The 14,109-nt window shown below is 54.1% G+C and overlaps 1 protein-coding gene across 3 annotated transcripts in view; it reads right to left on the reverse strand.

Moving 5' to 3' along the window:
• Positions 1-188: 188 nt before the first annotated feature.
• Positions 189-14,109, reverse strand: part of LAMB3 (laminin subunit beta 3) — a 28,673-nt gene continuing 14,752 nt past the window's right edge. For all 3 annotated transcript variants that reach the window (XM_057400734.1, XM_057400733.1, XM_057400732.1), the window contains 17 exons: positions 13,550-13,613; positions 13,123-13,298; positions 12,652-12,772; positions 11,802-11,990; positions 11,563-11,718; positions 10,798-10,994; positions 9,874-9,985; positions 8,921-9,293; positions 8,412-8,572; positions 7,002-7,210; positions 5,459-5,659; positions 4,645-4,789; positions 3,205-3,412; positions 2,083-2,224; positions 1,437-1,613; positions 844-997; positions 189-603 (listed from right to left, as the gene is read on the reverse strand). In XM_057400734.1, coding sequence (XP_057256717.1) covers positions 467-603; positions 844-997; positions 1,437-1,613; positions 2,083-2,224; positions 3,205-3,412; positions 4,645-4,789; positions 5,459-5,659; positions 7,002-7,210; positions 8,412-8,572; positions 8,921-9,293; positions 9,874-9,985; positions 10,798-10,994; positions 11,563-11,718; positions 11,802-11,990; positions 12,652-12,772; positions 13,123-13,298; positions 13,550-13,613 — 2,922 coding nt within the window. In that variant the 3' untranslated portion in view covers positions 189-466. The remainder of the gene's footprint in view (positions 604-843; positions 998-1,436; positions 1,614-2,082; positions 2,225-3,204; positions 3,413-4,644; positions 4,790-5,458; positions 5,660-7,001; positions 7,211-8,411; positions 8,573-8,920; positions 9,294-9,873; positions 9,986-10,797; positions 10,995-11,562; positions 11,719-11,801; positions 11,991-12,651; positions 12,773-13,122; positions 13,299-13,549; positions 13,614-14,109) is intronic.

Here is a 14,109-nt window from a genome sequence, read left to right on the forward strand (position 1 = left end):
CTGTGATGTGATTATTTGAAGAAAGATCTAAGAGGGAAGTACTGAAGCCACCGCAAGTTTTACAGATTAACTGCAGCATAGATGAAAAGTTTCCAAAGGCCCCACACGAGGGTTTTAATTGGAGCAACTGAATGCAGCTGAAAGAGTTTGAATTGGCTAAAACAAGAGAAAGAAAGAAGAGCTTCTTGTTTATAAACCCCTCTGGAAATAACTTTGGAGATGTTTTATTTGCCACAGAAGATCCATGTCTTTCCCCCTTCTCCTCCAACCAGCAGGCAGCTCCAGCCAGTCCAGCCAAGGTTAACCCTCTCCATGGGGTTGCTCCTTTGGCTCAGTGCACCTATTTTCCAGAGGTCCAGAAACTCAGTTTGCTAAAAATAGAGACGCTGGGAGAACATGAGAACTGCAGCTGGAAAACGGGAATAAATACACCAGTCAGTGTGTGCTGAGGAGGGAGGCAGCTCACTCACGAGCAGCTCTCGTAGTAGGCAACTCGCTTGTTGATGGCATCCCGGATCCTTCCGACCTGCTCCTCCAGGCCCGACAGCCTGGCCGACTTGGACATCAAAGCCTTGTTGCTTTCCTGAATTTCCATCTCTAAAGCTGAGGAGAGAGGGCAGGAAGGTGGTGATGGACAGGAGGAAGGCATCACGGCTACTGCCCTTCACATCAGGTTGGGCTGAGCCTCCACCTCCCTCCTGCATAGCTCTGGGAGGGTGAGAAAAACAAACATCCTGCCTTCCCCTTGCTCCCCAGACCAACATGACTGCTCCAAACATCCATTAGTCAAAAGCCCTTCCCCAGTGCATACGATTGGTATACAGAGCTCACAAAGAGTCTTACTTTCCATCCTGAGCATCATGGCCATCGTTTCCTCAAACAGAGCCTGTGCCTCCAGGTCTATGCTTTGCACCCTGCTGCCCTGCTCTCCCAGAGCTGGGCTCTGCTCCATCCTTCCCTTCAGCTCAGTGTACATTTGTTTCACTTGTTCAAAAGCCTGTGGAAAAGGAAATAAGCAGTGCCAGGTAGGATCAAGCAAATAGCCTTGGGGGAAGGGGATTTTCTAATGCTGAATCCATTTTAAATATTAAATGGATGCTGTGCTACAGCTTTGTCATTACCTTATGCAAATGCATAAGTTTGTGATGCCCTCTCAAAGATGCCGACCGGGCTACCCTGCCTCAGGCAGGAGATACGGCAGGAATAAGTTTCCAGCAAAGGGCATTAGGATTGAGAGAGGTCCTGGAAAGGGGCAGCAGTGGGATACTGCATCAGATTCATTAGAAGCGACACAACAACGTGCAAGCCACGGCTTGAACAGGGAAGCCTCCTCACCTTATCTAACAACGTGCCAGGACACAGCTGGCTTTGCTGTCTGGTGACAGCGAGGGGGGAGATAGGAGCACATCTGTGCCCACCCTGCCCGAGTGCGGTACCTGCTGCGCGGTCCTGGCCTGCTCGCCCGCCTCCGTGGCCGTGCGCCCCGCATCCGTGGCCCGCAGGCGGTTCTGGTCCGCTCCGCTCTGCAGCTGCAGCAGCCTCTGCATCAGCCCATCCAGCTGCCCCGCCACCGCCTTCACGTGCTTCTCGGCTGGCCCCAGAACGGCCTTGATCTAGAAGCAGAAAGCTCCACATCAGGAAGGAAATCGCATCCAAAACCCCACTCCCGATGGTTTTTTCCCCTCTGTGCAGCTACGCTTCCCTATGGATGCATTGCAGAAGTCGAGCAATGTGTTCTAGTGGAGGGTGACCCTGCCCATGGCAGGGGGGTGGAACTGGGCGAGCTTTTAGGTCCCTTCCAACCCAAACCAGTCTGGGATTCTAGGATTCTAAGCGGGGTTTGGCAGGGAGTGGGGACGCCTCCCTGTGCAGCCGAGCACAGGGCTCATGTCAGCGGGGACCATGACTGGAATGTGGAGAAGCACACACGTGAGACATGTCAGAAAGAAGAGACTTTTACAGAGAAACCTCTACCAGACCCATTTCCCAGCTGTGCTGCTGCAGGACTCTACCAAGAGGGAAAGAATGGAGCGGTGAGCAGGGCGCAGTATCCTTACTGGGACGTCATCGTGCATCACCTACCTCATTAACACGCTCCTGGATGAACCGAAGGGAAGAGCCAGAGCCCTTGATAGCACCCTGGGCCTCCAGAAGCACCGTTTTTGCTCGCTGCAGATTCCCAACCACCTCTTCCACGCTGCCCTCCACAGCACTCGCCCGGTTCCTGGGGGAATGTGGGGAAAAGCCAGGAGTAAGTGTAGATAATTGCATGGGCTGGAAGTCAAAGTCAAGGTTGCAGAGGCAAAATGAGGAAGCTTGAGAAGCAAGACAGGATTGTCACCGAGAAGACAGCAACCTCCCTGCCCCAAAAGCCACAAACCCACACATCTGGAGACACTGCACTCTGGAGAGAAGTGTTAGTTCCATTCATAGCCCTAAAAGAAGAGACAAACTGAGAAGGGGAGAGAAACACCTTCCTTCAAATGAGTTAGAAAGCTTTATTTTGTAAGTGGTGCAGGAAAAAGTATCCAAGGGAAAGCAATAACCACTGAACCAGTTTCAGTGAATACTTTCCTGCTTGCAGCGGGACTATTCAGGCCAGGTGATGGAGCTTGTCTCATCACTCCCTGCAGGTTAAGCAGGTGTCTGACACTATCAAGGAGTTTACATACTTATCTCACTAACCTTCTTGCTGGGATATTGCTGCAAGTCAACATGTGACAAAGCAGATGCTCCAAATTCACAAGGACACGCTGTAATTACTTTTTAAGGGAGCACAGGATAATCCTCCCAACTTTCACCCAGAAAACAAATAGCCCATTTAATCTCCTCCTGCTCTCTTGTGCAATTAGGATGTAGGTCACCAATATCAAGTAATACCAGGGCAACCCTGTCATCTCCCATCACAGGGACTCAAGAGATAGAGAAAAGCCTCCACTATTTTTGGTAAAGATCTTCTCATTCTGTATCTGTAACAGGATCTATTCTTGGCAGGCAGAGTTTTTGTTTGTATTGGGTGTTTGTAGAGATTGCAGATTCCCTCTTTTAGGTACTGTATGGGCATGGAAGATCCTGGCCTAAAACTTCACTTTGTGCAAGTCAGCACCGCTCCAGCTGAGCTGAGTTTCAACCCAACTCAGAGCCACCACGTTCACTCCAGCTGACTGACCTCGGCTGCCAAAAAGCCCTTGAACCCCAACCGACCTGGCTTGTTCTGCCTCCTGCTGAAGCTGCTTGGCCTTCGCGATGTCCTCAGCCGTCTGGGCGAGGATGCTCTCTGGGCACTGCAGCTTAGTGGCCAGCTTTTGGATCTCGCTCATTTTCCTCAGGACTGCAGCAGCATCCGTGGGGAGACGCAGGGAAAGCACAGAGTCACTGATTTCCTGGACAGTGGCAGGGTCCGTGTCCCTGTCTGCAGAGCAACAGCCAGCGTCAGCAATGGGAGAGGGGAAAGGTGGGAGTGCAGATGCAAGGGAGGATCAGACATACATCCAGTCACGCATGCTCTCATGCACACAGTCTCTTTATTTCAGATAGCTCCCAGGATCTCCCTGAATTAATCTCCTTGAGTTCCGTGCACCTCCCATTCACACCAGCAAAACTTTCAGGAAAGGACTGAAATGATACCTTTAATTTGGCAATAAGAACACCACGGCTAAGCCCAGCACGGACCTCACTGAGCAGATGAGGTTGTGCTTCCAGACAAACCTTTTTTGATCTCACAAATAACAGTTAATAAATCTGAGGAATCAGAAGCAGGCAGAGCCCAAGGGACATTAGCCCAGCGATTAGCTCAGAAACATCTTCTCTCATCATTAACACCAGGCAGCACCAAATGACCTGATTTTCTTATTCGGGTAATGCTCATGAGGCTCATTATGTTATTACAATCTGTCTGTGAACAATAAGTCATCCCCTTGGATTACAGGACTGATTAATAGTCTGCTCCAGAGAAAAGCTTCTGTTTATCTCTGGTCAGTGAGTGTGGCCAGAAAACACTGGGTCAATGGTCTGCACCGGGTCAATGCCAACTGCGGATCCACAGAGACAACCAGCCGTGGGGCTGGGTTTGTCTTCAAGCCCCCGGGGATGGCACAAGGCACTGCAGCCAAGAGGAGGACATCAAGCAAGCTGGTGTCCATGCTACAGACAAAACACTGCTTCCTCCACAGCCTTCCACTTCTGCTGATTCAGTTGCATTCAAGAGCAGTTCCTCGAGGGATGTTGGAGACCCCTCCATGAAGCTGCACGTGCAGCAAGTCAAGGCCGTGTGCTACCTCCTGCCCCACATCCCTCACAGGCAGCCTCCAAATGTCTCTGCAAGGATGTTTGTCCTGGGGACACCCCAGGGAATTTGACACAGCTGAAACAGCCGGGATTCATTCGGGTCGACCTGGACAGCTCGGTTAAACCTGTGCAAGTCAGCTGGCCACACTGCAACCACTGACAAACGCAGACTGCTGAAATTCCTCCTCTGTTTTCCTGCCCTCCCTTGCTGCCTCAGGGGACGCGCATTGTCTTTGCTGTGTAAATACCCATGTGCAGATGAAGTGGATATCAGAGAGCTTAACTGGGGTGAGCTATAAGTAGAGTTTTCCCTGCACAGACCTGCATGCACATCCTTCACAGCTTGCAGAGTGCTACCTGACAAGAAGTTTCGAACTTGCTGGATGAACTGCCGGATGCGCCGCACGTCTCCTTCTATCTGGGTCCGTGTTACACTCATCTGGTCCACGAGTCTCCGAGTGTTGCTTTGAATCTGCTTTGCAGACGTCTCTGTTGTTTTAATCTGCAAACGACAATATCCTGATGGAGCCATTTCTTCTTGATCTGGAATCCCAGCAGCCCTACTTCAACTCCGAGTGAGCAGGACAAGGCACTCCGGAATTATGCTATTGCTCATTCTTAATATGCCACTGCTTTAAAGGATTGTAAATATTGAAGACTGAGGGTTAGATTTCCAAAGGAAGCTCTCAAAGAGGGACGCTAAAACACATTTGAAATGGATTTTGAATTACTCTGAAAACTCACTTTATCTTTGCAAGCACCCAAGAGGCCATAGAAAGAATCTGCAAGAGCACTAACACATGTACTTTAGTATCCTGCATCAAATGTTAGCGCAGATGCACCTGAGGAAACAGAGAGGTTTTGATAACCTCAGCCCTTCTGCCATATGAATCCCAAAGCAGAAGGAGAACAGGCTTCCTGGTGACATTTCCAGAGCTTCTCACATGCCTTTAACTCCATGGCTCCTGTGCTGGGAGAAGGAGGCAGGACCCACGCACACAGCAGGGAGTCTCCCACTCAGAAATTCCTGATTTCCTGAGGCTGCCCAACCAACCAAGTCTCAAACAGGCTGAGATGGGGTATGGACCACAGCTCATCCTCCACTGCCCCCCAGCCTCTGCTTTGACACCAAGGGATGGACTGTGGGGCCTGGCCATGGGCTCGCACTCACCAACTGTGCTGTTTCCCGGAGCCGGGCACTCACACTGCGGAATTCCCTGGCAGCTTCCCCAGCGGAGGCCAGGGCCCCCCTGGACAGTGGGAAGATGCCATGGCAGGGGCCGGACCCGCAGGCACTGCTGTTGTCCCGTGGGCACAGCAGCCCCTCACAGCGGGCAGGAGTGCAGGTCTCCACTCGGAAGCCACCACAGATCTGCAGAGGAAGAGAGCGATGGGGCAGTGAGGACACTCACCTGGTGGCTGGGGAGAGCTTGGCACCCACAGGGAGGCAAACCAGCACATCACAGTATCCCCTCCCCATGGGAGCTGGGGAGCTTGCTGGGTTTGTGCTGTAGGAGCTCTGCACGGGAACAAGGATGGAGCCAGCCCTTCCCAGTGGGGTGATGGCTATCCCAAATAGACACAGCCCAAATGAATGGAGCCTATGAGTGTGTCAGAGAAGGGCAGCCACAGCTATGCACATGTACAGCAGTGCTGAATGCCCACCGATGTCAGCATCTCCTCCCCACCCCAAGCTGGAGCATAAACCTGAGCAAAGCAGGAGCTGAACCCCAGTGGCTCATGGAGAGTAACAGCATATCAACATGGAACAAACATTTCCTGCAGGAGAGCAACTCTTCCCCTCATGGCAGGAAAGCCCCATCCAACCTGTGCAGTTTGCTTTGGGAGAGACAATGGGATGAGACAACCCTGTCCTCCTGCCTGGACATCAGTGGTTTTAATTGCACAGCATCTTCTAAAGCTACCACCCACCAAAGGGTGCACTGCACCAGGGGTACATGCAAACCCACAGCCAGTGCAAGCGCTAGTACAGGCTGGTCGCTTGGGAACGTGTTGGTGCCCTGAAAAGCAGAGAGGGGAGGTTGGTGGTCTCCACAGCAACCGTGCATTAGGAGACACTGAAATGGATCTCCATGGCAATAACAAAGCAGCAAAGAAGAAATGAAAGAAATCTCATCCAGAAATTAAGTGGGACTTTGAGATACAAGAACTGACACGTGAGAGAGTCCTTGGAGGAAGAAGTGCGTGCCTGGGAGCGGGTGGTGGGCAACGCTTTGGTATCAGTGATCCCCAAGCAAGGGATGCTCAGACAGCTCATAGATTCCCAGACTGGTTTGGGTTGGAAGGGACCTTAAAGCTCATCCAGTCCCAACCCCTGCTCCGGGCAGGGACCCCTTCCACTAGAGCAGCTTGCTTCAAGCCCCTGTGTCCAACCTGAACACTGCCAGGGATGGGGCAGCCACAGCTTCTCTGGGCACCCTGTGCCAGCACCTCAGCACCCTCACAGGGAAGAGCTTCTGCCTAAGAGCTCATCAAAATTTCCTTTACATCTCCCCTAAATTCTCCATTGATGTCCCAAAACAGCAAGTTGTTTGGATGCCACTCTGGACAGAGACTTTGTCTTGCCATGCTGGACTCTCTGGGGCAAGATGCACGACTGCAGAATGAGCATTCTGCCTCCTGAGCGCTACAGGGCCCCCTTGAAAACAAGCTACATGCAGCAGGGAAGTCAGCAAACCGCTCTGTGTGTTCACCTTGTTTATGACAGGGGTCAGGTTGGGAGATGAGGCTATCTCGCCCTTCAGGGTCAGCAGCTTGGCGGTGGTCTCTGCCAGGCTCCCCTCCAGCCCCGCAGCGCGCCGGCGGCTCTCCCGGGACTCAGCCAGCAGCCCAGAGGCACCAGCGACGAGGCTGCTGGCATTGGTGGATGTCTGGTAAGCAGATCTGATCGTCTTGAAGGCTCCTGCAGGAATAAAACCCGTAAGTGACACAAATACCTCTGTGACTCATAAATGCAGCATAGCTACACAAATGAAGGCATCGACTATAGCCTGCGAGTGGATGCGTGCACAGAGAGGAGCAGGGCACAGCCACAGGGATTAGTCACTGTGGCATAACAAAAAAAGCTCCTCTTACTACCAAATGCCTTTCAGGCCATTCCTTCAGTGAGTGACAGAGCTCTCCCGAAGGCCTGAACGGTGGGTTGGGGTTAAAAGATTGAAAGAAAACTAGAGCAAGACAATTTGAACACTTCTGGCAGTGCTCAAAGCCAGGTTGGACAGGGCTTGGAGCAACCTGCTCTAGTGGAAGATGTACCTGCCCATGGCAGAATGTTAGAACTTGAGGAGCTTTAAGGTCCCTTCCAACCCAAATTAGTCTATGATTCTATGACGTGCACGTGCTGATCCTGGACTTTGCTCTGTGAAGTCCAGAACGGCTTTGGCAGAGCAGGACAGGGCCTTTGGAGCCCTCTTCCTTGTTCCCAAGCAGGTCCCACCATTCCCTTGCAGCACAGCCTGGAACAAGAGTGGTCAGGACATGCACCTCTAAGCCCTGCTCAGACGGTGAGGTGCAGAGCCAACCTGCCCAGGCAGCAGCCACTTGCTGCAGCTTTTACATCCCCAGCCAGCTGAGCCCTGTGCTACAGAAGAGAGGGGGAGGCAGCAACGAGACACTTGGAGAGAATTAGGGATATAATGGCAGCCTACCACCAGCATCATCACAGGGCTTAATTAGCTCTTCTCAGCGCCTGACAGCCGCCTGGCTCTCCTCCCCACCTCTCCATCCCTTCCATCTGTGCACAACCTTCATTATCTCAGCTTCCTCCCAGCTTCGGTGACACACTCAGAGCAGGTCTCTCCCCTTCCCACTGCTCCCCTGCAGTGGGGTTTGTGCTGGGGACAGGAATGTGGTGCCCGTGGAGCGAGCTGCCCAGCCCCAAAACACAGGAGCAAGTAACCCAAGAGTGTGAATCCAGTCATGGACCAGAGGCTGCCATAAAGCATCCCTCTTGCTGAGGAGGGAAAATCTATTTGCTTTTCCTAAGCTGAGAGCAGGTTAAAAACTCCATCTCATCCACCCAACCAGTGGGAAATAACCAGGCACAGGCACATTGAGGTAAATTAACAGCTGCAAATTAAGAGAGATTACAGCTGCAGCACTACCTGCCAAATCCCTGCTGCGGCTGGTTTCAAACTGGGTCTTCTTGCTCTGATACTTGGTGTTGGCGATAAGCAAGCTCCTGTTCAGTGCTTCAAGGTCCCTCGATAGAGAGACAGTGTCATCCAGAAAACGAAGGTCAGGATTTATGCCTTGGACCTGCTCTCTGGGAGAGAAAAAGCAGAAAATAGGAATTCAAGGAGAAAGCAAAGCACCTGTAGACAGAAAGCAGGGCTCTGACACTGACAGCACGCAGTGAGGAGGCACTTCTGAACCTGGAGAGCTGATGGCCAGAAACACACCATACCCCACACAGGTTTGTGGAGGCAGCTGGGAGCAGGGCTGGGCTGCAGCTCTCTGACACCCCGGCATCCGTTTGGAACTGGATGAACTTTAAGTTCCCTTCTAACCCAAACCATTCTATGATGCCAACCATGACCTGGTCCCCCAGCCTCCTGCCTTTGCAACATCCCCCATCTAAGGGATGCACCCCATAGCAGCACCCGTGCCTCACCTGATGGCAGTGAGCACGCTGCCCACCTGGGCCAGGCCCTGCTCTGTCACAGCAGAGCGGCTGAGGATGCCCTGAGCCTGCTGCACGTTGTCCTCTGCCTGCGAGAGGCGGGGGCCCAGGTGGGACCCCCCCCTCCCAGGTGGCAGCCCCGAGGTGCTGTTGCTGAAGCCGGCCTGGCGCAGGCGCAGGCGCTGGACGTCCCCATCGTAGGTGTGGAAGCAAGGGTGGCACAGCTCACACCCAGGGTAGGTGCCGCAGTGGCCACGCTGGCACTGGTCACAGCGGGAGCCCATGACACCGGGGCGGCACAGGCATTGGCCTGTGGTCTTGTCACAGCCCACGTCCTCCGTGCCCTGGAAGTCGCAGTTGCACTCTGGATGATGGAAAGGGGGAGAGGTATAGAGGTGAAGCCCAAGAAAACGGGGAAAATATAGATTTATATATGTATATAATCAGACCCTGTTAATGGAATGGCAACACAACCTGAAATAAAACCCCTGCACAATCCAGGAAATCACAGAATCATGGAATGGTTTAGGTTGGAAGGGATCTCAAAGCTCATCCAGTTCCAACCCCCTGCCACGGGCAGGGACACCTTCCACTAGACAGCTTGCTCCAAGCTCCTGTGTCCAACCTGGCCTTGAGCACTGCCAGGGATGGGGCAGCCACAGCTTCTCTGGGCAGAGGAATGGGAAGAGCCCCCAAGCCACTTGCCCAGTCCCTGACTCTGCAGGGCCAGACTGCATGGGGCTCACCCAGGGCTGCTGGGAGGAGACTGGGAGATACCTGGAGTTGGGGATGAACTGGGAGGCTGTTGCAGAGAGAAAATTTCTCTTACAAAACAGCAGAGGAAATGTTGATGTCAGGACATGGGCCAAGTGCTCTTCTCCAGCTAACCTGTGATTTCACAGTGCTAAGAAACACCAAGCCACAATGAAAGGGATGCTCCCTACCTGTGCACCCCATCCGGATGTCTCCGTAGTGCCTGTCAGGGCACACCTGCTCCTGCACAGCAGAGCATGTCCGTCCTGTGAAGCCTTCTCTGCATGGACACTGTCCTGTGAACTGAAGGAAGAGAAACCCATCAGGGAGACCCAGCTCTGGGCTCTTTCCTAGGAAAGCCCTTCCTCAGCTGCTCTTGAGCACTAAAACCAGCACATGGGCAATTCTCCCTGCTCAGCCTGCACCCTGGGACATGTCCATGCTGCTGTGTCAGGCTGCAGGCTCAACCATGGGGATGCAATCTCCAAAGAGCTCATGCATTCCACAGCAGAGTTTTCAGCTTTATTTCAAGGACAAAGGGATCGCCCACAAGCAGCTGCTTTGTGATCGCAGGTCTCCTCCCTGCGCTGAGCCCATTTGGGACCTATCTTTGGCTCTTTGAATTTGTCATAGTTTTTTATTTGTTACATTTAACTTTAATTTTCCCAGTTGTCTCTTAGGCCTGAAGTGACACACACGCTTTCCATTGACAAATGGGGATAATTAGCTTGCCTCGCCTGTATGAAGATCTCTTATTAGGACTTCCTTACTAAATACCAGGCCTTTTCAAATGGCTTAATCTTGCCTCGATAATTACCACCTTCTTCTATTCTCCTGAGTAGTCTGTCACGGTGTTTTCTAGGACATGGGAAAAGGAAAATAAGAGCAGAACACCCTAGGGAATGCACAGCCCTTTTTGTGGAGGCTCCCACAGATGGAATGGGACAATGGAGCCACTCAAGAGATGCTTTTGATTCTCTGAGTGATCCCCAGCAAAGGAAAAAGAAGAGCATGTTTGCAGGTGTGTGCGTGAAAGAAAGCAGGGAAATGAAAAAGAAACACTGCTGCAATGTGCTGAATGTGCCCTGAGGATGCCTGGGGTGGGCTGGTGGTACCTGGTTGCAGTGGGGGCTGCGGGAGCCATGCGGGTGGCAGCCACAGGGCTGGCAGCCGTGGCCACTGCCCATGTCCCAGTGCTCGCTCGCACACTGGTCACAGTCGTTGCCCACCACGTTGGGCAGGCAGAAGCATCTCCCCGTCTCATCGTCGCAGGGCATGTCCTGCCGTGTTCCCAGCACATTGCAGGTGCATCCTGAAACAGGGAGGGGTTTGTCATGTTAAAAATGGGTGCCAAGCACCAGCCTCGCTTCCCACAGAGCCAGGTCCACAGGATGACCACGCAGCCATCCAAAGACGAGCTCTCTTGGCTCTCCCCTTCATACTTGAGCTCGGCACAAGGGACCCACACCCCTGCCCTAACAACACACCACCTCCTCCAGCCATGCAGCAGGACTCAGCAGCTCAAGGGGCCTCAGCATCCCTCCAGCCCAGCCACATGCATGATGTTGAACCCATCCACAGCTGCCCTCTCCCATGCACAGCCCTGCTCGCCTGCAAGGACTCACCTCCTGCATCCCCTGCGGCTTCCTGGGAAGGGGACACAGCCTTACACATGTCCCAAACTCCACCTTCCCTGGGCTTTTTGACAAGCTCATACCTGAGACAGGCCACAACCTGGGGATGCATTTACCAGCTTCTGCAAATCAGGCCTTTAGCTTGGAACCCCCAAATCAAAGCTGGGAACCAGGTCCCCTTCAGAGCCACTGCGGATGCTGAGCACAGAGGTGGGGTGCAGGGGGTGTCTCAGGGGCTGTACTCACTGCGGCACCCCAGGGGGTTGGCATTGGCCAGCTGGGAGAACCCCGGCTTGCAGAGGTGGCAGCGGTCGCCCTGCACGTTCTCCTTGCAGACACAGCGCCCCGTCAGCGCGTCGCAGATGGAGCCCGGCACGGTGCCGTCCGGGTCGCACTCGCAGGCTGCAGACATGCAGGAAACAGCAGTGCTGAGGGGAGGATGTGGGGCCCAGGGAAGGTGCTCGGGGGGGGCTCCAGGCACTCACGCAGACAGGCTTCGGGATGGGCGAGATCCTGCCGCTGGCTGCGGAAGTAGTGGGGTGCGCAGCGCTCACAGTTGTTGCCCTCGGTGTTGTGCTGGCAGCGGTCACAGACGCCGCCGCTCGCCCCGCCGCTGGCACGGTACAGCTCGGGGTCGAAGTGGCACGAAGTCGAGTGCCCATTGCAGTTGCACCCTAAAAACCCCACCAAAACGGTCCGTGCAGTGCTGCAACCCCCGGCAGCGGCAGCTCCGGCACTAGAGGGTGCCCAAGGCCCTGCGTGACTCGGTGACTCCCGCTGACAGACCAGGCTGACACTGGTACCCATCTGACAGTGTGGCCATGCGCGAAGCCAGTGTGCAAACGAGTCGTGTGCTAACATCCACCCCACAAAGTGGCCCAGTAAAGGTCTCCGGGCTCAGTCCGGTCACTCATGGCTAGGGAGAGGGTTCAGGAAAGGCCTCAGGAAGAATCATAGAATGGTTTGGGTTGGAAAGGATCTCAAAGCTCCTCCAGCTCCAACCCCTGCCATGGGCAGGGACCCCTTCCACTAGAGCAGCTTGCTCCAAGCCCCTGTGTCCAACCTGGCCTTGAACACTGCCAGGGATGGGGCAGCCACAGCTTCTCTGGGCACCCTGTGCCAGCGCCTCAGCACCCTCACAGGGAAGAGCTTCTGCCTAAGAGCTCATCTCAGCCTCCCCTCGGGCAGGTTAAAGCCATTCCCCTTGGCCTGTCCCTACAGGCCCTTGTCCAAAGCCCCTCTCCAGGTTTCTTGCAGCCCCTTTAAGCACTGGGAGCTGCTCTAAGGACTGAAAAGCTGTTATAAGGGAGGAGAGAGGAAAGGTTTTCATCATACTTTGGCATTCATGGGGATCGTTGTCCTCAGCGGGTGCCCAGGGCCGGTCATTGTAGAGCGCAGCGCAGCGATCACAGTTGGGACCATCAGTGTTGTGCTGACACACACAGTGCCCGTGGACCTGCCGCAAAGACAACACCTTACCCCTCCTGCCCGGTGCCTGATGGGTTTAGAGCTTCATCCTCCCGATGCCTTTCCAGCACGTGCCTGGCCCCTAACCCCTGCACAGCAATGAAGCTCCAGCCCCCAGCCAGGGCTAATGCAGCACCAGGGACAGGCTGGGCAAGTCCCACCACCTCTACCACCTAATCAAAAACAACCACACTAAAAACCCTACAATAACCACACAGAAAACCCTACAACAGCTAACAGCCTGCAGTAGCAAATCCTCCTGGGCACGAAAGAGCCTCCTGAAGCCTTCTGCGTGTCCCCCCGAGAATGACCCCCACAGCCCCTGAGCCCAGTGCTCACCATGGTGTGTGGGTCTCCTGGAGGGGCACAGCGGTCGGCGTGTCCATGGCAGAAGCAGCTCCCCAGCACCTGCACCTCAGTCAAGGCATAGAAGGTGCTGGGTGAGTGATATCCCTGGCGTGGGATGTGGGGAAGCCCGGTGAGGTTGATGCGCAGGTTTGTGAACTGCCCCAGCTCTGTTGGAGACCAAGGAGAGGTGTGAGGGGGCAGCAGGCACCCAGGCACCAGCAGCAGAAGTGCGCTGCAATTCACACAGAGGATGCAGAGCAAGAGATGGAGGCATCAGCAAAGACCTTGCTTGCAGAGGACCTGCCCCCCCAGGGCGTTAACCTGCCTCTGTGCTCTCCATCACACGTAGGAAGAACCATGAGGTGCATCCATCATCCTCCCCTCCCTTTCTCAGACATGAAACAGGCTGCTCACTTACTCTCGATGGTCTGGCTGTTAGAGGTAGTGATGGTAGATGCCAGGTCTTGGATGCTGAATTTCACCTTAGAGGAGAAAAAGTACATTCAAAAAGCAGGAAACACAAGGTGCCTTCTCATGCTCTGGGAAGTGGTGCTCGGGATCTGCCTCTGCAGAACATCACCTACACAGGGAAAAGCTTTAAGAGTTGCAGAGAATTTTGCTGGACATTGGCACAGGGTGCCCAGAGAAGCTGTGGCTGCCACATCCCTGGCAGTGCTCAAGGCCAGGTTGGACACAGGGGCTTGGAGCAAGCTGCTCTAGTGGAAGGGGTCCCTGCCCATGACAGGAGTTGGAGCTGGAGGAGCTTTAAGGTCCCTTCCCACCCAAACTATTCTATGATTCTATGATCTTGCAGGAAAACCAACATAACACCTCCCTTGTCCCAAAGCAGTGAGGGCTCTCCTCCCAGAGGATCAGGAATCCTCCTAAGGACTCCCCTCAGCAGTGCTGGATGCCCACGGCTCCATCCCTCTCTAACACCACGTGTCTCAGCAGTGCTGCACAAGGCCACCCACCCCA

Source organism: Pezoporus wallicus, unplaced genomic scaffold, assembly GCF_028554395.1.
Source record: "Pezoporus wallicus isolate ANWC-B61680 ecotype Strahan unplaced genomic scaffold, APGP_CSIRO_Pwel_v1 scaffold_7736, whole genome shotgun sequence".
NCBI lineage: Eukaryota > Metazoa > Chordata > Aves > Psittaciformes > Psittacidae > Pezoporus > Pezoporus wallicus.